General features: G+C 37.7%; 1 protein-coding gene across 3 annotated transcripts in view; it reads left to right on the forward strand.

The window, feature by feature from the left end:
- Nucleotides 1–18,035, forward strand: part of LOC127522906 (chemokine-like protein TAFA-1) — a 171,977-nt gene extending 153,942 nt beyond the window's left edge. The window contains exons 4-6 of one of the 3 annotated variants that reach the window (XR_007932772.1): nucleotides 5,012–5,136; nucleotides 8,696–8,782; nucleotides 9,877–11,971. Coding sequence is in view for 1 of the 3 variants with exons in the window: in XM_051913257.1 (XP_051769217.1) it covers nucleotides 5,012–5,136; nucleotides 15,950–15,967 (143 nt within the window). In the remaining 2 variants the exon portion in view is untranslated. Of the gene's footprint in view, nucleotides 1–5,011; nucleotides 5,137–8,695; nucleotides 8,783–9,876; nucleotides 11,972–15,949 lie in introns of those variants that run through there. The other 2 variants (XR_007932771.1, XM_051913257.1) reach the window with 2 other exon arrangements.
- Nucleotides 18,036–23,792: the final 5,757 nt, after the last annotated feature.

Here is a 23,792-nt window from a genome sequence, read left to right on the forward strand (position 1 = left end):
AATTTGAACTTTGATGTGTTTATTTCCAAACAGCATGCACTTGTGCTGTATGTAAATTTAGCAACATTATGCTCACACAGTACAAGCCTTGTGCTGTAAATACAATTCATTTTTGTACAAAAAAGTCTCACAATTCATACTTTCTGTTAGGCCAGAGTTTTAATCTGGGCTTCAGTGTTTCCATCATTGTTCTCTTCCATGGAATTGATTTATTTTTCTCTATTTTTTGCTCTATGCTTTTTGCAGGTATTCACTATTTTCATTTTCAAATGGCTTCAACATTCAGAGTGCTGGAATATAAATCCTTCACAGCCTAGTAATGAAAAAGAGGCTTGTTGGTGCCTCTCGCTCTCTGAGCTCAGGAACATTACATTTGAGAACAAGCACCCTGTGGCAAAACACCTGTGCAATATCTGCTTTTAAAAGAACTACAACATTTTGTGTAGTGTCATTCTGCATTTCAGATCTATTTTTCACATTTTTATCAACTTTGTCCAGTCAAGTGGGTGTTTCCATTTGTTTTTTCTATGAAACATGAGATGTATTTTGAAGACGGACTATGAAACTAATATCTCATCCCTTCTGTGTATGACTAACTGCAGGTGTTCGTCCTGTGCAACACAACACAATCGGCATGTATCTGAAACCTAGAAAGAAGGTGGATACACCCCTGCTGACCGCTAATTGCTTTGTGATTAAGATGGTACACAGTAAAACTGAGCTGTACAGAAAAGTGGCAGGTAAAGAAACAGGAAGAGTCTGTGGTAATCACTCTCCATCCTGTTCAGACCAGAGGGAGTTTAGTGTTTAATGAACCTTGGGCTAGTGTGTGCACCGCACATGAGAGTGAGGAATTATGGGACAGACAACGCTGTCAGGTTTGGGTATCTGTGGTGGCTATTAGGCTCATATCTATAGTAGGTGGCGTGTTAGTCAAATGGTAGTATGTGTGTTTGTGTGTGTCTGTGCGTGTGTGTGCATGCTTTCTGACCTAGTCCTAATATGTAGTGATGTAATTTGAGCTTTAAAAAAAAAAAAAAGTAGTAGCTTTAGATAGATAAATATGTGACCTTATCCATCATTTTAAAACATTTTGTCCCAGAAACACATGAGCACTAAATTAAACCATTCCAAATCAATATATTCAAACATACATTAAGTAATTAAAGGGGTGGTTGATTATGATTTCACTTTTTTAACTTTTGTTAGTGTGTAATGTTGCTGTTAGAGCATAAACAACATCTGTAAAGTTACGACGCTCAAAGTTCAATGCAAAAGGAGATATTTTCTTTTAAAGAATTCGCTGTTTAAGGACTACAACAGACGGCTGGTAGGGACTATAACAAGCTTCTTCCAGGTTAGTGACATCACTAACCCTATAATTTACATAAACCCTGCCCCCAAGAACACACAACAAAGGGGGCGAGGCCATGTTGGGCTGCTTTAGGGAAGAGGAAGAGTTGTTGTAGTAGAGTGTTGTTGCAATGCCATCATTTTATACCAGACTGCTTCACAAACGAGGGTCAATTCAACGCTGGATTGGCACAAAAGATTAACATGGCGGCACATGCTAGTCACAGCAACTACATAAATGTATCCATTAACCATTCAGAAACATCCAGTTGCATTCTAAAAGTTGTAACTTCTTCCTGAGTCTCTCCATCAGTGTCCGACTCCGGTTTGAACAATGTAAGGCTGAACACCGTTACTGACAATCGTCATTTTGGCTGCGTGAGATTCTCCAGCTTGTTGTTGTTGAACAACCGAAGTGCGGGCTGTTAAAGCTCCACCCTCTTTTGGAAAGTGGGCCAGGAGCAGAAGCTCATTTGCATTTAAAGGGACACACACAACTCAACTCAACTCAACTCAACTTTTATTTATAAAGCACTTTCAAAACCATTAGAATGGACCAAAGTGCTGTCCATAAATAGTAAATAACTATAAAATTGATACAAACATAAAATAACAACCAAACATAACACCAAGAAAATCATGCCATCAGTCACTCACAGTTCTCCGATTAATCAAACGCAGAAAGCTTGATAAAATAAATAGGTCTTCAAGTCCTTTTTAAAAATGTCCATGCTTGACGAGGATTTTATAGATAATGGTAGCACATTCCAGAGTGCAGGAGCCGCAACAGAAAAAGCGCGAGCAAAAAAAATGTGTTTTTGCTCACACCAAAATAGGGACAAATTTGGCAAGCTATAATAAATGATCTGTGGGGTATTTTGAGCTGAAACTTCACAATCACATTCTGGGGACACCAGAGACTTATATTACATCTTGTGAAAGGGGCATTATAGGTCCACTTTAAGTAAAAATATTGAAATAGTATATATATTTACAAATATTTTTATGATTTTAGCTATATGCTACTTTCTTAAGTTCTTTTTCATGGGCTATGGACACTAAATCACAAACTGATGAACCGGTTCACTGAAATGAACCATCTGAAAGAATCTGTTCACTAAAAAGAATCGGACATCCCATCAGCACTTTCTTGGTAAATTTAACATCAGGTGATGTTGTTCACAAGGTTTTTCACTGATGTCATTTTGCAGTTTTAACACTGATTGAGCGATTACATGAGATACATTTTAATAAATCATAGCTACTGCAGCTTTCTACATACCCTATGATTTTCATTCTTGTTTATGTCATGCAATAACTAGTAGTAAAGAGGAATAGATTATCTGTTCACTTAGCAACAGTGATCTGTCACGCCACATTAAAGAGCATCAAAATGACATTTATTGTTACATTTCATATTAAAATTGGCATCATTTGAAAGCTGGATGTTGTGGGTTTAAAAAAGAAAAAAAACATCCAAGGTTGTTTTTTATTTCTCCACTAACTACATATGTCATGAACAGGTATTTTAAATACAAGTTTTATCCAGTTACTGGAACTTGAATTTAACTCAGGCTTTCTCACTTACATATCTATACCAAAAGTGCAAGCTGTGTTTTGGGCCTTCTCAAAGAAGTGAGAAAAGTAGAATGAGGATTTCACAAAGACTGAAAATCTGCTGTTAAAATCTGAAGGATGTAAAGCAGTGAGCTAAGAGTGTGTGTGTGAGGAGAAAGAAGTCAGCCTCTGCTTGGATTTAGCTGAAGCTAGCGAGTGAGGATTGCGCTAAGACTTTATATTGATTAATTTTTACCTTTTAACCTTGGTGACAGACAGCAAAGATAATGTACAGAATAATGAAATCTAAGTTGGACTTTTAACCTTCAAATCCCAAACAATTTACCTCAGAAAATCCTCTTCACTGCAGCAAGAACAAGAACAGTTGACAGTTAAAAAGACGGTTTGCTGAGACAGACTTAAAGGGATAGTTCACCCAAAAATGAAACTTCTCTCATCATTTACTCATATAGACTTCTTTCTTCTGAGGAAAAAAAAAGAAGATATTTTGAGAAGTGTGTCCATATAATGGAAGTAAATGGTTACCAAAACTGTTGGTTACCATCTTTCTTCAAAATATCTTCTTTTGTGAGTACGAGTACACCAGTACACATTTGTATGACCAGTGCAGAAAAAGTAATTGAAACTCTTGGTTTTAAAAAAGCACCTTACCTTTATACTGTTTGATTTCAAAAATACGGTAATTGAAATGATGTCTCAGTGTGATATTAGTGTGCTGGTTTGAAAAAGAAGCTACACTGAAACTGTGGGAAAGATTTTGAGCGCTCGTTTCGTCAAGGGAAAACATGGTGACTCGAGGCAGCCTCCATTTCTGTCGTCGCCACATTTCTTCCCCCTCCCTCTGTAGCGTGCAGCAGTGAATGCGCCCTGACACGTACACAAACAAATACATACTCGAAACCCATGCTGATTAGAAGTGTTTTTTTTTCTTCATGTTTTGCTTTTAGCCTGAGAGAAAATATTCAGCAAATGTCATTCAGTAAATATTTATGTCATAATACACCGAGTGCATTTTTGAATTCAATGTAATATCAAAGTAAAATACAAGGCTTTTCACATTGCACTTAAACCTGGGTTACCAATCCTGGATTATGATTCCCTATTCTAGATTTGCATTGAATTACTTTGCCAAAGTTGTACAATACAGTACTAGAATATTAAAACAGATTGTTTAGCAGCACAAAACCAATCATAAACTAAATATTTCTTACCTTATTAAGCATGAGCTTTGTTCTTCCATGTGCTGTTTCAGGGAACCCAAAATAAGCAGAACGGATTTACATGGTGACATTTTCACAGACAGACAATCAAATTAAAACCGGTCACGTACCTGTCGCGAGTTCAATCAATGTTATTGACCTCATAAATATGCAAATAAGAATGATAACCCAGGGTTTACAAAAGTACAATGTAAAATCTTGAAACCTAAATGTCTAGGATTAATTTCTAACCTATGATAAATTATGAACAGCTAGTTTCCATCCAAAGCTTAAAACATTTGCGAATAAAGCACCTTTTCCATCCCGTGTGTTAAAGAGAGCAAAATTGTCACTTCCTGGGAAATAATTGCAAAATAACTGTAATAAAAATGCACGTTTCTGCAATCGTGGAAGTCTTTTTCATACATCATTCATGCTCTTCAATGCGTGCCAGCAAAACGCAATAAACGCTGGTTAGTCCAGTTATCCAATCACATCCTCTGTTGAGAGGATGAGTTTTTTGTCGCACATCACATTCCATGTGCATGTCTTCTTATTATATCAAAAAATTATCTGCCTCAATTGAGCACATACGTTCTTTATGCACATTTTTAGAATTTATGCACATCTTGGTGTTTCCACACAGTTTTTTTTATGCGATATCCCAAAACACACAATAGGTGGATGGAAACTGCTAGCGTGAGACAAGATTACCCATGATAACAATGTTTAGAATAGCCTGATTTTTGGTTTAAAGTGCGAAAAGCCAAGAAGTGTCACATTGATAAAGATGAATTTAATAAATCAGATATACAATTAATTTTTCAACATGTTTGAAACCTTGTGTGTGTGTCTGTGTGTTTGTGTGTGTGTCTCTGCAGCCTCCATCGTGATTGGGAAGTGGTGGTGTGAGATGGAGCCGTGTCTGGAGGGAGAGGAGTGTAAGACACTACCAGACAACTCCGGCTGGATGTGTTCCTCTGGGAACAAGATCAAGACCACGAGGGTGAGGGCACGGAACATGCATTTCACACACACACAAACACACAATTTTATCTGATAAACTTACAAAGAAAAATAAAAAGTTAAATCAAATGTAAATACAATCTTCTGTATGTTCTGAAAACAGAATTTTTGCTAGTTAAACGATTCAGAGACAAGAAAGATTGTTTTGTTAGACCGCGAGACACATGTATCTCTGGACCTCACTAACCTGTTTATTCTTCATGATATGATGTGGCGGTAGCTCGTGTTCAGAAGACACATCTTCTTCATTTAGTCCTATTACAGCGTTATAAAGGATGCTGTGCAGAGTTCAACTTTAGAAATAAGAAACTAAATAACAAGTTTAAGCCATTAGGACACAGACAGAAATAAACTAAACATCATAACTCTGACAGGAAGTATGCATGACACAATATTAAAACTTGATGAGCAGATCAGTATTCCCATACGCTGATTCAGTAGAGAAGTGACAGACAGCGGATCTGTGAGAGTCATGTGACAGTGAACACAAGTAGATAGTATTACAGGGGGTTTGGTCCCTCCTTGGCATCTGCACGTGTTTAAACTATCCCAAGCCCTGCTTATGGGAATCCGATGGTGGCCGGATGATTTTCGAGATTTCCAAGGTAAGATCATGCATACAAACCTAATGAACCAGAGAAAGCAATTATTAGTGTAAAAATATCATTAAATAGAATTCATAAAATAATGTGCCCACCTATGTCAAGCTTAAAGGGACAGTTCACACAAAAATGAAAATTCTTACGCATGCTTGTTGTCCCAAACCCATACGCTTTTCATTTTTATATGGATTACATAAGAAGAAATTTCATTACGCAACTCTTGCCTTACAACAATGGCCTTACAACAACCGTAATTGTGGTCCACATGATATAAGTGTTATATTTAAGGGGTGTTTGCACAACACTGTTTTTAAGTAAAAACAGAAAACTTTTTATGCGTTTTGGCCATTTATTTACACAACAACAGCGTTTTGGTGGCATGAAAATGAAACTTTTGAAAACGGGTTTCAAAGTGCAAGTTTTTGAAAATGATGCCTTATCTCTGAGTAAAGCCCAAAGTATAGTTCACTTTTTACGCGTACGCGAGGGTCAACATATAGTGCGCGTGATGTGTATTTCGTCATCAGAAGAGTATGCGTGTACTGTATGCGCACCGCCAGATTTTTGTAACCATGCGTACTTGTACGCACAGGTCGCACATGCGATTTTAATTTTTTGCAGTAATTAGTTTATCCTCAAGGTGGCAACCGTGGCCCTGGGGGCATCGATTTACAAGGTAGTCAAAGAAAATCTGCATAAACAGAACAGACCAGAACGCATGCAAGCTACAGCGACGATGGAGGCCTACATAGATGACGGATTGTGCGAAGAGGTTAGAAAGTACAACTCTTGTACAACTCTAGCATGAAAGAATACAAATATTTACATGGGTTTGTGGTGAGAGACTGCTCAAAGTGCTCATGAACGCCTGTGTCAAATGAAGTATACTTTGCAAGGCTGTGCGTTCGACTGTGCGCATACAAGAGCGTGCACGTACACAAACGTCTGCAAAAAAAAAGGATAGCCAGGGCTATAACAGCAAAAATGCGAATCTGTAAAAACGGTGGCGGCTTGCACATGTGTAAAACACCGTTTTTGTCATTTTCGCAGATTCGTGTGAACAGGGATAGTTTTGATAACATTGTCAACTGTACAAAGAAAAAAATTTTTCCATTTTTAGTACATTGTTGTTGTGTAAATGAACCTTTAGAGTCTTCTGAAGTCATATAATAGATTTGTAAGGAACAGATCATCAGACCTTCATTATTTACTGATTATTCATTATTCAAAACTCAATCACTGATAATCTTGCCCCAAAGCTCACGTCTAGCCCAAGTTTACATCCATTTTTGTTTAAAATCAAATACAGCCCATCACATTTCGTTACTGCACACACAAGAATTAGTGCCGTTTTAGCATCTAATGCACTATTTTGGAATTTGAATGTGGGTAAGTTAAAGGTTCGATCTGTACCAGGGTTGCCAGGTTTTCACAACAAAACCCACCCAATTGCTAGTTAAAACTAGCCCAAAACTAGCCCAGTCGAGTTTCAGGGGGGGTCCCCCAGTAAAAAAAAAAAGCGCTCTGGGGAGTAAAATCCACGTTTTTGGCTGGGTTCCCTGGTAAAATTCGCATTCCAGGGGCTAAATATCACGTTATTTTGGGTCGTTTCAACCCGCGGAAGCAGAATTAAAGGATTAGTCCACTTTCAAATAAAAATTTCCTGATAATTTACTCACTCCCATGTCATCCAAGATGTCCATGTCCTTCTTTCTTCAGTCGAAAAGAAATTAAGGTTTTTAATGAAAACATTCCCAGATTTTTCTCCTTATAGTGGACTTCAATGGTCTCCAAACGGTTGAAAGTCAAAATTACAGTTTCAGTGCAGCTTCAAAGGGCTTTAAACGATACCAGACGAGTAAGTTGAATAGGGAAGTTCCGTAAGTTGAATAGGGAAGGCATAGGACATTTAGCGTAAGCTTTCTGAAGAATACGGAATCGCGTTCTGGTGGAAGCACTTGTGATGCGATCATTTGTGCCTATAAAGCATATACATTTTGATTTTTTTTAGAAAATGACCGATCGTTTCGCTAGATAAGACCCTTATTCCTCGTCTGGTATCGTTTAAAGCCCTTTGAAGCTGCACTGAAACTGTAATTTTGACCTTCAACCGTTTGGAGACCATTTAAGTCCACTATAAGGAGAATAATCCTGGAATGTTTTCATTAAAAACCTTAAGTTCTTTTTGACTGAAGAAAGAAAGACATGGACATCTTCGATGACATGGGGGTGAGTAAATTATCAGAAAATTTTTGTTTGAAAGTGAACTATTCCTTTAAATTAGTCCAATTCCGCGGGAAAACCGCGGACTTGGCAACATGGATCTGCACCTCACAAATAATACAGTATTATATAGAAATATAGCATACAAGTCATATGGACTACTACTTTTTTGTTCTTATTTGGTGCTTGACAGCTCCTGATCGCTATGAACTGTCATTGCATGGCAATAGTTTGTGTAACAATTCTTCAAAGATTTCTATTTTTGTGTTCCATGTAAAAAAAATAAAAAAAATAAAATGTGTTTAGGACAACATGAAGGTGAGTAAATGAATTTACATTTTAAGGTGAATTAATGGTCATACTTTATTTTGATGGTCCACTTTAGATATTCTACTGACTAACTTTGCAACTACGTCAACTTACTAACCCGAACCCTATACCTAACCCTAACAGTCAACTACTGTCTACTAATACTCTAATGAGACTTAGTTGACATGTAGTTGCAAAGTTACTTATAGTTTGCAGAGTGTTTAAAATGGACCATCGAAATAAAGTGTAACCGAATTATTTCTTTACTTCTTATTGAGATTAATCAAAAGAACTGTAACGAAACAACCAGATTTGTCCATCTTTTGTGTAAGGTGTAAGTTAATTGGAGGGGGGAAATGCTCCTGATATTAAACTTACTTTTTTTCTTCATATCTGCTTTCCCAGAACACCCAGCCGTATTCAACTTTTTAGCTCTGAGGGCCACCAAAACTGGCTCACCAGAAGCTCAGCGGCGTCCTTCTCCTCATCAAGGTTGGTGTTTCCATTTTTTAAACATCTTGAGCCGTATGATTAGGCTTGCACATTTTAATCACTGCTCATCAACATCATTACACTCCCAAACATAATTATTGCTGAGTCAGTGTTTGTGTTTGTGAGCATATTTATATGCTGCGGATGATTAAAAAGCCACAAATATATTCCTCCTCCAGTGTCTATTCTCCCGTCAGCGTAATTTATAAGCACGCGCATGCACTAACATAATGAAAAATGTGAACGCGGTAGTCGGTGCAGTAATTACCGAATACAAACCGATGAAGAAACAGATGCACAAGCAAACCGTCTATGCCGTGTGCAGTCACACACTCCAAAACATACTGTGCCGTTGTACTAATACAGCATAATTGTGTGCATGAAAACACGCAGTCACACGCACCCATGCAGAGACACACTCAAATTAATGAGCATGCAAACACACACACACACAGCAAAAAGGGCTCAAGTGTGACTATGTAGTCGGTAATAAGCGCATAACGCTGAAATCAGTTTTTTGCCTCGTCGTTTGCTTCCATTGTCTCCCATTTTGTAAGCTCCTGGGCATGGCGAGGATTTGATTACCATGTTTGTTTGTGGGTTTCCCGACATTATCCCATTATCTTTGAGGTGTTCAGGGTGTGTTTGTGCATGTGCGTGTGTGAAGGTGTGCACTTCCTGTTTGAGTAATGTGCAACCTCCAAGCCTGGAGTGTCTGATCTGCCCCACTGCAGTGTTAGTATCTAGCTTTCTGTAAACACCTTTGACCATCTTGCTGGCTCGGTCACCCTTCATCCCCCATCCCGACCCTACACTCCCTTTTCTAAAGCAATCTGGCCACGTTTGTCTTTGATCAGAGCAAACAAAAAGCAAAGCTAAATGTTTAAACCATCACTTGCAGTATTTGGTTTGCTCTGAAAACTTTTACTTTGCGGTTTAAGCACTCACGCTTACACACACAAGCTTGTTTACTCACAAACGCTAGTATGGCGTCCATTCTCGTTTTTTCCTTTTTCAAATTGGCATGTGAGTAAGAAAAAGCCAGAGCGTGTGCCTGACAGCCTTTTTTCTCTTTTTTTCTTTATGTCTTGCAGAGAGGGATCCCTCCTTGCCTGTAGCTCCAGACAAGGCAGGCCTCTTTTGAGGAAGGCACACAGTGAGAGAGGCTGAAAGACACCCTCACCCCTACCTGTTCCTAATGGCTATATCATTCAGTTCCTTTATATACAAACAAAATCAATACGTAAACAAGAAGACGAGGTTTATCCCCCAGTTTATGTTTACCTTCATCTGCCTCATTTGAGAGGAGAGATGGGCTCAGTCTGTAGCTACTGTACAGCAAGGAGCCATTCACTCCAGGCTGGATGAATCGCCTCAGCACTGGCCCCTAATACCAGCTGGTCTCGAACGTCAGAGGCCAGCAAAATTTGGCATAAGCATCAATGTCTCATTAGTATTCATAGGAATCCATACATGCATTTTTGTATGTTTGAATGGACACCGAAGTTTACAATATGGACGTACTGACAGCATCTAAAATGTATTTACTTATGCACAGATTTAGAAACATAAAAATTGAATTTATTTATATTACATTTACATTATAAATATATATGTGTAGTTGAATTTTACAATTATCATCTTAGAGTTTAGGCTTGTATAAAGTGATGAAATACTTTGAAACAGGTAGGGCTGCCCCCGACTAAAAATTTAGCAAGTTCATTTAAGCGATTAGTCGACTAATCGCGGGATTATATTAATGTAATTATTTAAATATATAATGAGGAGAATACTATTAATGTATTTTGGCATAATATAGCTTATTCCATGCTCAAACACACGCATAAAGCTTGCCGCAAAGCACCGCCAAAAGTAATGATTATGAATGTGTCGGCAAAAGAATAGCAAGGAGACATTTTAATTATTTATTAATAACCTAGTGTTTTCTGAATCAGTGTCGGCTGCAAAGATGAAGTTGGCGATGATGCCTCACCATCTCCGCAATATAGTGAACACGCCTATAGAGAGAGATGTACCTTACATACGGATTACATAAACAGAGAGTATTTCTTTTCTATTTGAATTGGTTCGTTTAAAAGTAGAAATTTCGAGCTTTCTATGGATATGTTTCTCATGTCTGTGAGGCAAGTAGCGTTTCCGCTGAGTTTCAGTTCATTTTTGTGATGTGCTCCAGTTCAGGGAAGCCGAGATGGCAGAAATCACATCCTGTTTGTTTTCTTTATTTTACAAAGGCACAATGTTTTATTTTGGTATTGTGAGTTTACACAAATAAAAGTAGACCCTTTACAGTTTCTAATGATGTTTTACTCTTATCTCTTTTGGTCATACTCTGTATGACCAAAAATGACAGAGTATTTTAAAGCCTCCATGCCTTGCAGTAAGCGTTCTATACTTCAGCTACCACACTCTGCACAAACACTTGGATATGCATCTAATAATAGCGCACATTTATCTCGGTTAAAGTTAGAGCAAACAGCCGTGTAAAGTTGCTGCTACTTACATGTTTCAAATGATAAACGAACGTTTGGAATTCCTGCCCGTCACACTGTAATTACCACAAGTAACTGCCATTGACGATCTTGTCCGTCACGGACTGTTTTTTTTTTCTTTTCTGAGACTAATACATTTTTTGGTCGACTAAACCTCATCTAGTCGACTAATGATTAGTCGACTATTAGGGGGCAGCCCTAGAAACGAGTTGAATATGGCAGCAGAAATCACAAAGCAAGTTCTTCAGATAAATGTGTTAAAGGATTAGTTCACTTTAAAATGAAAATTACCCCAAGCTTTACTCACTCTCAAGCCATCCTAGGTGTATATAATTTCTTCTTTCAGATGAAGACAATCGGAGTTATATTAATAAATATCCTGATGCATCTAAGCTTTATAATGGTAGTAAACGGGTCCAACGAGTATGAAGCTCAAGAAAGTGCATCCATCCAAAGCAAAACGTACTCCACACGCCTCCGGGGGTTTAATAATAAGGCCTTCTGAAGCGAAGCAATGCATTTGTATAAGAAAAATATCCATATTTAATGAGTTATAAAGTAAAATATCTAGCTTCCGCCATACCGCCTTCCGTATTCAATTTACGAAGAAAGTGTAATGCCTCTTTATACTCTTTAGGTTTATACTCGTTGGACCCGTTCACTGCCATTATAAAGCTTAGATGCATCAGAATATTTATTAATATAACTCTGATTGTGTTCATCAGAAAAAAGAAAGTCATATACACCTAGGATGGCTTGAGGGTGAGTAAAGCTTGGGGTCATTTTCATTTTAAAGTGAACTAATCCTTTAATCTTAATTTATTGTTAATCTTCAAAATTAAGCTTCAAAATCAACAATCAATCAAAATAAGTCCATGAATTCAGTATTATATTAAGCTGAAAGGATTCAGAAGAATTTTGTATGTCTCTAAAGTTGTTAATTTGTAAAATGCATACATTTTAGATGCTGTCATTATATGTTAATAGTGTGCATTTCTGTGTCTATGCACAAAAATGTGCATGAACTAAAACCACACTTTATTGAGATCTCGTTGAAATAAAGGGTATGTGAGCATTCAACCAATTAGTTTTGTAAACTTTTTTTCTTTTTCTTTTCCCAAAAAGGATGAGCTTTTAGTGCTTAATGATAAATTCTGTTATCGACATTCTCTATTCTGCATGCTTCACATACAATTAAATGTTTACAAGGAAACAGCATGTTCAGTTCTCAGAACATTCTGAGAAAATGTAATGGCTTGCTGTTTCCTCTCTGAGACAGATTTGGTCAGCAAGTATGTCTCTGAGACACGTTCTTAACAGAAGGCTTTTTACAAGATACCTGTACTGTTCAAAGAATCCCATCTGTGTGGCTTTTCAGAGCAAAAGTAATCTTCCAAGTGATGGTTTAAGATTAAATCACATGATGATTAAGTCTGCTTATCCCAGGAGTCCTGTTGAACCCAGAGCCTTGACTGTATCTGTATCTCTTTCAGCTGTCAATGTCACATTAAATTAATTCTAACACATTCATGCTGTCTGGAGTCTTGCTGTATGCTATCCTCATTTAAAAGTCATATTCAACAGCTGCATAATCTAAACAAGATTACATTTTAGTAAATGGAGCATGCTCAACAAAATTGAAATATCATTTGAGAATTAAAATGCAAAAGGTGTACAACAAATGTCTTTGGGATGTGCTTTGAACCCCGAATCCAGCCAATCAATGGAAGCAGTAGCAGACAGTAGAGGACACCTGAGCAAAAATGGAGGAAATATGGCAGCATTTGCATAAAGTCCACTATAACAAACCGCATTGGGAGAGACAGAGCCATACATACTCACAGACAGCCGAAGACAAATTGCATCAGGGTCACTATACTGCTTCTTGCGTAGTATGTGGGGGATGGAAGTTGCGCAGCATGCAAAAGCTTTTGTTTTGGGGAGGAAAGACAAGGAACATTCAGCTTAGAACAAACTAGATGCTTGGCACAAAAAGCACAAAAGACTACAGAAATGAATTCCGGCACAGAGCTGTCAGTGTTTACATGTATATAAAATAAGCATTAAGTCCAACAAATTGGATTATTTTAAACAAAGAGATTTTTGCATTCTTTGTCAAAGAAGCAGCTGTTTTCCTTGTGTCTCATTGGTGGAATGCCACAGAAGTGCAGGATATTACTGATGTTAGCCAGGGTGCTGTGTATGGTGTGATGCCATTGGCTGGCTAACCTCTTTTGATTGGCATGAACTGGTCCCTTTCCAGAAGGGATTCGTTCTGATGGACAGCTCCTCCTCCTCAGCCGTGCCTTGCCCAGAATGTTGGGAGCACGTGGAGCGTAACTCTGCCGCATGATAGCTGTCTATCTGTTGGGTTATGGGGGGCCCCAAGGGGTGCTTCTAATTTATGTCCCCAGTCACTCTCTCTGTCTCTGTCTATGTCTCTCTCTCAATCTGTAGCTCACACCTGGTTGCCTTCCTCCACACCAAGATGGGGAAATGTCAGCATATGCTTTATGCGCTGAGGGCGAAGCCACAGGCTTGAGCATTTAATTAGCTTCATTGCACTACTGACATCACGACTTTATGATAAAAACGCCACCTAGCTCTGAGTCAGATGGATTGCATGATGAATGGATGCTTTGGAAATATTATCTATAAAACAATCATGCCAGTAAAATACTTAGACAGACAGACTATTAACGAACTATTAACTATGACTTTTGCCTCAATAAATCCCTATTTACTGCTTATTTATAGTAAGGTAATTGTTAAGTTTAGGTATTGGATAGGATTATGGGATATAGAATATATTCATGCAGAATAAGGCATTAATATGTGCTTTATAAGTACTAATAAAACAGCCAATATCCTAGTAATATGAATGCTAATAAGCAACTAGTTAATAATGAGAATTTGACCCTAAACTAAAGTGTTACCAGACAAAGGAACAAATCCACAATGTTAGGTTTCTTTTAATCACAGTTTGTTCCACCTAGCGGCATTTAGTCCCCTAGTTGGTACAGTAAAGCCTCCTAAAGTGTATTAAAGGTATAGTTCACCCAAAAATGAAAATTACCTCATGATTTACTCACACTCAAGCCATCCTAGGTGTATATGACTTTCTTCTTCCAGCCAAACACAATCAGAGTGATTGGAGGATGAGATTCCATCGATCATAAAACATACTCCACGTGGCTCCGGGGGGTTAATAAAGGCCTTCTAAAGTGAATCGATGCGTTTGTGTAAGACAAATATCCTTATTTAAAACTTTATAAAGTAAAATAACTTCTGTGACGTAGTACACAATGCCATGATGTTCCACACAACGGCATTATGTACTACATTATGTCCTACGCTATAACTCGTAGTGTGTCATGTCATTGTACTACGTCGCGAAACTTAACGTTTTTTAGGCGTAAGTGAAATGCGAATGGCTGTCGCGCCGGAAGTTCGTTATTTTACTTTAAGTTTTAAATAAGGATATTTGTCTCACACAAACTATTAATTTAAGCACTAAGCAGTAAACAGAATGCACTCTTGCATAGGTCTTTTTTTTTTTTTGCAGGCTGATAAAAAACAAAAGGTATTTGGTCACAATCAGCTACAAAACTGAAAAGCATCTCATGTTATAAAATTACAAAATAAATAGAATAGTGAAAAATAAAACTTGTGCATTAGGAGTGTTACAGTTTGCTCCACTTAAATTATATGTAAACATTAAAAGTTTAAGCCCAACCATCCTATACTTAATTTTCCATGTTCCACTCCGTTTTGCACACTTCAAAGCCTTTCGAAGTATTCTCCTTTGTCCATGGGCGCAGAAAGATGCATTCGACGTGTGCGCACACTTTGTTTTCAAGCCCTCAAGTCATTAGTGTATGCGCTGTTCTTCTGCTCTTTTTCCTGTTGTGGCGATTAGCAAACAGTGTTGTATTACCGTGCACGCCCCCTTCTGGATTGGAGTGTTAGTCACCGGTGACTGACTGTATTCACTTAAGCTTAGATAGATAGATAGATGGATGGATGGATGGATGGATGTGCGGTGTCACAATATATGTAGCGTGTTTGTGATTTTTTTTGTGATCACGTTCCTTCAGCGACAAGCTTTCTGGGAAGCACATCAAAAGACAATTTGCGCTGACATAAGATTGGCTAATCGTTAGTGACTGTGGCTGTTATCGTGCATTTCCTCCAGTCTGAGGAGAGAGAGGACGGATCGTTAATAACGGTCTGAGTGAAGCACAATGTTGCATTGAGAGCAAGACACACTTACCAGACAGACTAAATAGGGGTCCCTGAAGTCACAGAGAGAGGGATAGCGAAACAGGGAGGAAGAAAAGAATCTTATTTCCCTCTTGGCAATGCTACTGAGCTCTTTTCACTGCGCAGTGTAAACAGGGAACATACAGAAATGTGAGATGGCAGATGGGCGACCAACTGAACGCATACACATTCACGGACATAGTGCCAGTCGGTCCATTACTGGTATAGATGCTATAGTAGACAAATTAAAATCATCCATATACGGACAATAGCTCCACAGCTCAAAGGAGCTTTCTTTGCTGATTTCAACATGTAAAATTCAGTAATTGAATCGTTCTTCACCTTTGTTCTAAGCGTGCGTCTGTATTTTCTCTTCCTTTTTGTCTGTTTTCAGATTCATCCCCGGACCTAACAAAGAGCTCCTTCACAAGCAGTGAATGTGGATTCTCTCTGTCAGAATGGACGAAACCATTGATTCAAAGGGGTGTTTGACTGGATTACCTGTGACTGAACAATAAAGAATGACATTCTTGGGGATAAAGACGAGATTTGCTCATTCAGTGCCAAGGAATATGAAAAAATAGAAATAAAGCAGGCTAATCTGTGTTTTTGATCAGTGAGCCCATCACTGCGGACTCCAGCGGCTGTCTCCAATTCTCTGTATTTTCTGCGTTTCTCCTGACCACCTTTATCTGGTTCTAAAGTCATGCAGCTTAGGGGAGCCGTTTACTGGATTTCAAATTATATTTGAAGACTTTACCTTCCTAGGTAAACTGGACAATCCTGATATAAGCTGTGAATGACTGTATGAAGGATCATGATGGATAAGCATTGGTCTGTGAAAATGAGGTGGAAATCAATAGGAGATTTTTCCATCCCTCCATCAGTTTGTCGTTCTGCCGTCCACGCTGGCTTTGGTAATAGACTGGGAGCTTGTGAAGCCCTGCTATTTTTCCTCCACTTCTGAGTTTACCGCTCACCGCTAGTGTCCACACGTTGTTCGTTTTGGAATTCCCTCGGGTCAAAGGTCACCTCACTGTCTACACCTACTTGGGCCAGATATCTTTTTATTTGTCGGCATGCTCAGTGTATTTTGTGGGAGCTTTGTATTGAAAGTAACTGTATATATTTCTGTATATATACATATAGATACATATTAAAAGACATCATATGAAGATCTAACATGCCCTTAAACCTGTTTAGTGGGTTTGAATTAAGACTGTATTCATGGTTTTGGTTACTTGAACAAGAAGTACAATTAATCCCTAATTTAAGGCTGTCTGTGGAAATACATATTCTCTTGATGTAATGGAAATCCTGCATTTTTTGCTTAAAATGTTCCAAAAAACAAAGGGGAAAATTCACTAAACAGTTGCAACACTTTTGCACATGATATTTAAGCACAAAAAACTTTTTTGGCACTTAAATAGCCCTAAGGTATATGTCATTGTCATTCATTTTCAGTGCAAATTATTCAGAAAACTCTATTTACATAGTGGAATTAAGGTTGTGCTACTACCGCCAGCAGAAATCAGATGGTAAATTACTTGATTATGTATATTTTCTAGTGATCATTGCAGCAGTACTTCAAAACGTAATAATCAAATAATATAGAAGAGCAGCTGTGCAGAGTAGTTGACCACACTTTCATTGGTGCTGTACAGTCCCAGTAAAGTACATCAAATTATGGTACACCACTTTATCCTCCACAACCTACTTATAGCACATGGAAGCAACCAGCGCCATCCACAGTTTTTGTGGGTCCATTTGTTCTGTTGTCTGATTTGTAAAATTCTCTAATGAATCAGGTGCAAACAGTGCAATTACTTGCCTCTGTCGGCAGACGCAACTCATTCTTAGTGAATTTCCCAAAGATATCAGTGTGATGAGGACCAGCCCAACAAAAGAAGCCACAGTCACCTATTGGAGCTTAGATGACCACTGGTAATTTCCTATAGGCAGTTCTAACACAGTTCAGTTCAGTCCATGATCCAGTTCGTTCTGTGCTGTTCTGAGAATAGATAGGCTTCATTATGCTTGTGTAGGTTTAATAAATACAACAAAATAGAAGACATTGAGCTTGTTAAAGATGATAATCATGATAACTAAACACTGGATCTGTGTCACTGGACAAAGACCTGATTCAGTTCAGAAAAATGAAGCCCTAGTTTGGTAGGGTCAGTGTCATAGGGCAGATAAAATGTCGTTTTCTGGAGATAAAACTTATTTATAATGCTTGGCAGCTTATAATTTACAATTGCTATACCTCCACATGAATTATGAGGGAAATTATCATTCAAAATGTCACATTAAAATGTTTTAGTTTTCTGTGTAATATGTTTTCGAAGGTGCAAAAGGTCAGAGGAAAGGTGGGCTTCATTTCTCTTTACTGGCATCAGTAGCCATGCCATTATAGTAGCTCTGGTAGATAAACATGCAGCCTTATCAGAAGCAAATCAATATTAAAATGGTTTTCTATACACTGTGTCTACCTTTATGTCTCTATCAGCAATGCAGTTCTCTGCTGAGTAGCATGTTTTATTATTTAATTACACTGTTGTTGTTGACATTTTATGCATAATAGCACCCCCTACCGTATAACAGTGAAAACATGGAAAGCATGGAAAAACATGGAAAATTCTGTGAATGGCAGGGAAGCGTTGTCTCATAAATGACAGGAAAAAAACGTCAATGGCGGGGAAAGAGTTAATTGAGTAAATTACATTTTAGACACAGTATTGCCAATTACTTGGTCTATTTTCTCTCCAACAACGAAAACCATTCCAAACAAAACCACAGCAGAACAGTTGTGCATTTCCAAGCAACACAGAGTAGTGGCTTTCCTGAATGAATCAGTGTTTTTGAATGAATCACTTGAGTGAATAATTCAATGACTCGCTCTTAACACAGTTGCTAGTTTTAGTATGAAAGGGTTTTTAAACGAAATGGTTGATTGAATGATTCAGTGCCTCACACATAAAGACACTGGGCCCTATAATACACCCGGCATAATGCAGCGCTAGGTGCGACACAAGTGTTTTTTGCTAGTTTCAGCCCGACACAGTTATCATTTTCATGTCCAGTGCCCAAGTTGTTTAAATAGCAAATGCATTTGCGCCTATTTGTGCGCCCATGGGCATGCTGGTCTGAAAACAAGTTGAGTTCAGGCGCATTGTTGGCACGTTACTATTTTGAGGCAAATGACATAGACTGCACCATTGACCAACTGAAACCTGGTCTAAAGTCAATGGCGCAATATTTGTTTTGTTATTGAAAGAGCGCATTAGCAATATGTGCCTATATGCGGGTGCACAATGCGCATACACTCTGCTTATTACACACACAGAGACGTGCAGTAGCACACAAACATGCCAAATATTAAAAATAAAAGGATTACAATGTAAAAGATTATTATTGTGTGCATAAATATAAAAATGCTTTGGTGGAATCGGGCTTTTCCCAAATATGGTCTGCTTGCGTGCTTTAACCTCGTGCACGAGCAGAACCGTTTCCTCACTTGGCTTTTAAAGGGAATGGGAGATGAGACTTTGATGGGTTTATTGCATGTTACGCCCAAAACACACCCATTACTCATTAAGAGAATAGGGACAACCCTTTTAGACCATGCGCCGGACGCACCGACCATTTTTCCCATCCTTAAACTAGCAAAAGTGGATTCGGACATGTCCTAAGCGCACTTGCGCCGTACGCTTTAGACCATGAGCTTAAATCGTTAAAATAGGGCCCACTAACTTTTTTCATGACTCAATGTTTTTGAACAAAAGAGTTAAATGAGTGATTAAAGGACAGTAACTTGACACTGTAATATAACATTGTAACCTGAAGAAAAGAGTCACTAAAAAATCTACACCACTAATGAACAGACTGACTGCTTGAAATTAGATCTGAGAACCAGAACTAACTGCTGATAACTATGCCTTACAAACCTTTCCTCTCAAAGAAGAAAGCTGGCCTTAAGTCTCTCCTATTTTCACAATTAGGACTGGGAACTTGAACCTGTCTTCAACAATGATACATTACACGGACGTTCTACAGTTTAATCTATGAATATATAGAAAGATACAAAAAAAGAAAATCATGACAACAATGAGGTACTTTGAGGTTCTTGTAGTCAATGTAAATATGCCCTGAATAGTGAAGCCTTTTAAACAGGAAAACATATTCGCTGCAACATGTGCATTTTTGCCTACAGGCCAATGCTTGCATTCTGTATATACAGACATAACTGGATCTTTGATTTAAATAATTCCCTGTGGCAGACTGCATTTATCAGCATTGCCCATTTTGTTAACTTGTTCAATTAGGATACAGATTTTCAGTTCCACGCCAAGAATATTCCCATCTTACCCCCATAATAAATCTTCCTGACTGCCATATTTCTTCAGGTTTACTTCCTCTCCTCAACAAGTACCATATTATTAATAAAAAAATAAAAAATAAAAACTCAGCTTTTTTCTTTCAAGTCATTTTTTCTATCAGCGAAGTCACAGAGGGCCTGAGATTGACAGCTACATCGATCTCCCAGCAGTTTTCCCAGAATGCTAAGCAGGGAATTACAAACAAAAAGCTGTGTTTTCTCTTCTTCAATGAGGCGTTCCCTCATTTTGTTGTTGTTTTTCTATCTAAAAGGATACAGAGCAGCTCAGAGCCTCAAGTGTGTATTTGATGCGTTATAGGAATCAGGGCCCCAACAGCAGACCTTCCACGAAAAAAGATGCTGCCGCTGAGACAGAATGGTGAGATTATCGTGGAAAAAAAATAAAAGTATGTAAATGGGAATCAAGGGATTTTTTCGCTGTGTATTCAGGGTTTTAATGTGGATGGGTCGTAAAAGGTGCTTTGGGATGGATGCGGAGGAGCTCTCAGTTCTCTTTCATGCATCTGTTTTTTTTTTTTCTGAGTGAGAATGCTGGTGTCTTGCTGTGAAGAGAGCCCTGCTTCTTTCTAGAGCAAGAACTGCCTTTGCATAGATAACCGAATGCATTTACCGCCGCCCAATTCTTTGTTATTTTGCTGAGGAAACTTCAATCAAGTTCTTAGAAGAGGCTTCTGCTCTTAGGAAATCTTATATTTCTTTACAACCACCCATTGTATGATTATTTGAATGGAAAGGTTATTGTACATTATGACATCACAGGTTATGTATACAATGACTGCAATAATGAACAATAAAAGTAAATGTAAACAGCGTCTTTATATACCTTAAGCCGAATATAGTCATATTTGGAATAAGCATAATTGAATTAACAAAATAGTTACCCAAAAACAAAATTCTGTCATCGTTTTTCTCATTCTCGAACACTAATGAATTTCTTTTTTTCTGTGGAACATAAAAGATGACACTTTTTTGCAATGAACGTCAGTGTGGTACAGTGTCATTCAAAATATATTTAAAGAAAGCCATACAGGTTTGGAACAACATAAAGGGGAGTAAATGTTTGAATGATAGAAAACATCTTTGCTCCATTTGAAACCCACGGTTGCCAGGTTTTCACAAAACCCACCCAATTGCTACTCAAATCTAGCCCAGTCCCATTTCAGGTGGGGTCCCCCCGATAAAAATCACATGATGTCAAATTATTAACAAGTTCAGGACTGCCAGAGATGATCATGATAATACATTTCCTCTCCAGTTTATTCTCTCTCTTGTGTTCCCTCAAAACAAACTAATGTTGAAATGCACAGGCATGAGACAGGCCGAACTGTGAAATCCATCATTTTCTTCATGAGTGGGTCTGTGTTATATATGACAAGTCCGGTCCCTTGTGGGACACACAGAAAATTGCGGTCGCTGCCTCTCACAAGATTTCAACCTTCCTCCATTCTATTAAGCTCAGAGTAATACTTCCACAGGTTTCACAGAGAATCAGTGAGATGTCTTCTGAGAGAACTGAAATTGTACAGCGTACATTGAAGATGGTTAGACAAAACTCTCTGTCAGCTTGCTGTTATAGCATCCACTAGTAGCTGTCCACTGCTGACAACTATATTTCAAACAAGTGTTGGTGTAGAATGACAATTATAAGGCACCCCCACCCCATACACTTGAAAACAAAATATATTTTTTCTTTCTTAGTATTTTTGTTTTGTTTTCAAGTACAAATATCTAAACATTCTTAAATCAAGATACATTTACTAGAGAAGTAAATTGACATAGGATATTGAATCTTGTTTTATATATGTATATATATACAGTGTACATGTGTATGTATATACAGTATATATATATATATACAGTGTACATACAGTATATATACAGTGTGCATGTGTATGTATGTATGTATATATATATATATATATATATACATATAGCTTGGGTAAAAAAAATAATGGTGTTTTCCTTTTGAATTAACGTATTACCAACAGATATATATATATATAAAATATATAATATATATATATATATATATATTGCTTAAAACAAAAAAAAATATCTGCCTGATGTTGAAATAACGACTTAATATCTCGAAATAACGTCTTATGTTGAAAGAACAAGATAAGTCCCCCCCCCCCCCCCCCCCTTACTGAATCACTTAATTGGTCATTGGTCATAAATATGGAGATAAAAAAACACTTTCTAAGCTCTGTACTATTAAAATAAAAACACTTCCTTTTAATAGGTTGCATATTGTTTTGACAAGTTAAATAGGTTTTTGCCGGTCTTATTGAAGTATTTTGATCAAAAGACAAACCTCACTGTTGGGAGAGCTGTTATGGATTTCATTTCAATATTCTTTTCATGTTACTTCATAACATGTCTTTGTTCATCCAACATTAATTCTCATCCACTCCCTACAATCTTCATCGGATCTTCTTGATGTTTTTCTTGGAAAAGATGTTGTTTCTCTGGCATTTGGTGGATTTAATACACACACACACAAACTCAGCTTGTTCGCTTATTTATTTATTCATACAGTTGTTTATTTTTCTGAACATTGATTTTTGTACTCTTTTTTTTTTTCCAAATCACAATTTAATATGGAGTATTTAATCAACATCTAGGAGCTAAATGTTACATTTGAGAAAGTATGATCAAGAGAGTTGTTATTTAAAAATGCTGCAATAACAAAGTCCTATATACATATAAATATAACTGTACTGCTTTCATGAATAAAAAATGAAAATGACTTCTTCCAGGTGGACAGTCTCAGTGGACAATTGTAGTGCTGTGCATGCAGATATTTATAGAAGGTACCCAGCAAACAAAGAAGCCAAACCCTTCAATTTCCTGTCTGTCATTTTAAACACAGACTATATGCTGAATATGAATCAGCAAATTGCTGTATGGCCAGACTGTCTGAAAGTGATAAACATGTCCAAAACCCTGTTCTACACCACTATACAATCCCACTATGCCGGACCTTAAGATCAATAAAATCCAGGTCAACACTGTGCTCCTGCTGGGTCATCAGATTCGCTCTTGACAGCAGGCCAAAGACTTCACTACAGCAAGTACAAAAACTCCAGGCTTCAAGCACAACTCTGTTTACCTGCTCTTTTTTTTTTTTTCCACCAATTTTGTTCAGCTATTCAATTCAAAAGTAGAAAATGCTCATGCTTTAGACAAAGTCAATTGATTCCCATTCTATGAAGAGAAGCTTTCTCTTCAAACCACACTGACTGACCCATTTAGATGCTGGGTTCCAGTAGTAAGCTTCAATGTATTTATTCATGTTTATTTTCATTCCTTTGCAAATTTGCTGAAGCTTTAATCTAATACTGTAAATGTTCTTTAAAATTGTCACTCATAAGGCCCTATTTTAACGATTAAAGCCATAGCCAGAATCCACTTTTGCTAGCTTAACGACAGAAAAAATGGTCAACGAAATTGTCCAAAAGGGTTGTATTTACTCTCTTAATGAGTCCTGGGTGTACCAATCAGAGTCTCCCATTCCCTTTAAAAGACATTGACTTTAGACCAGGTTTTTGTTGGTAAATGGCGCAGTTGTTTTCAGTTGCCTCAAAATAGCAACACGCTAACAATGCGCCTGAACACACCTTGTTTTCAGACCAGCACGCCCATGGGCTAACAGATGGGCACAAGTGCATTTCCTATTTAAACAACATGGGTGCTGGTCGTAAAAATGTGTCGGGCTGAAACTAGCAAAAACACTTGCATCACGCCTGGCATCGCATTGCTTAATGAGTGTGTTTAATGAGTGTTTTCTCATTTTTTTGTGCTGTCATTTGTGAGTTTGAGAAACAAGGGAAGAGTT

The sequence above is a fragment of the Ctenopharyngodon idella genome, chromosome 11 (genome assembly GCF_019924925.1).
Source record: "Ctenopharyngodon idella isolate HZGC_01 chromosome 11, HZGC01, whole genome shotgun sequence".
In the NCBI taxonomy this organism is placed as follows: Eukaryota; Metazoa; Chordata; class Actinopteri; order Cypriniformes; family Xenocyprididae; genus Ctenopharyngodon; species Ctenopharyngodon idella.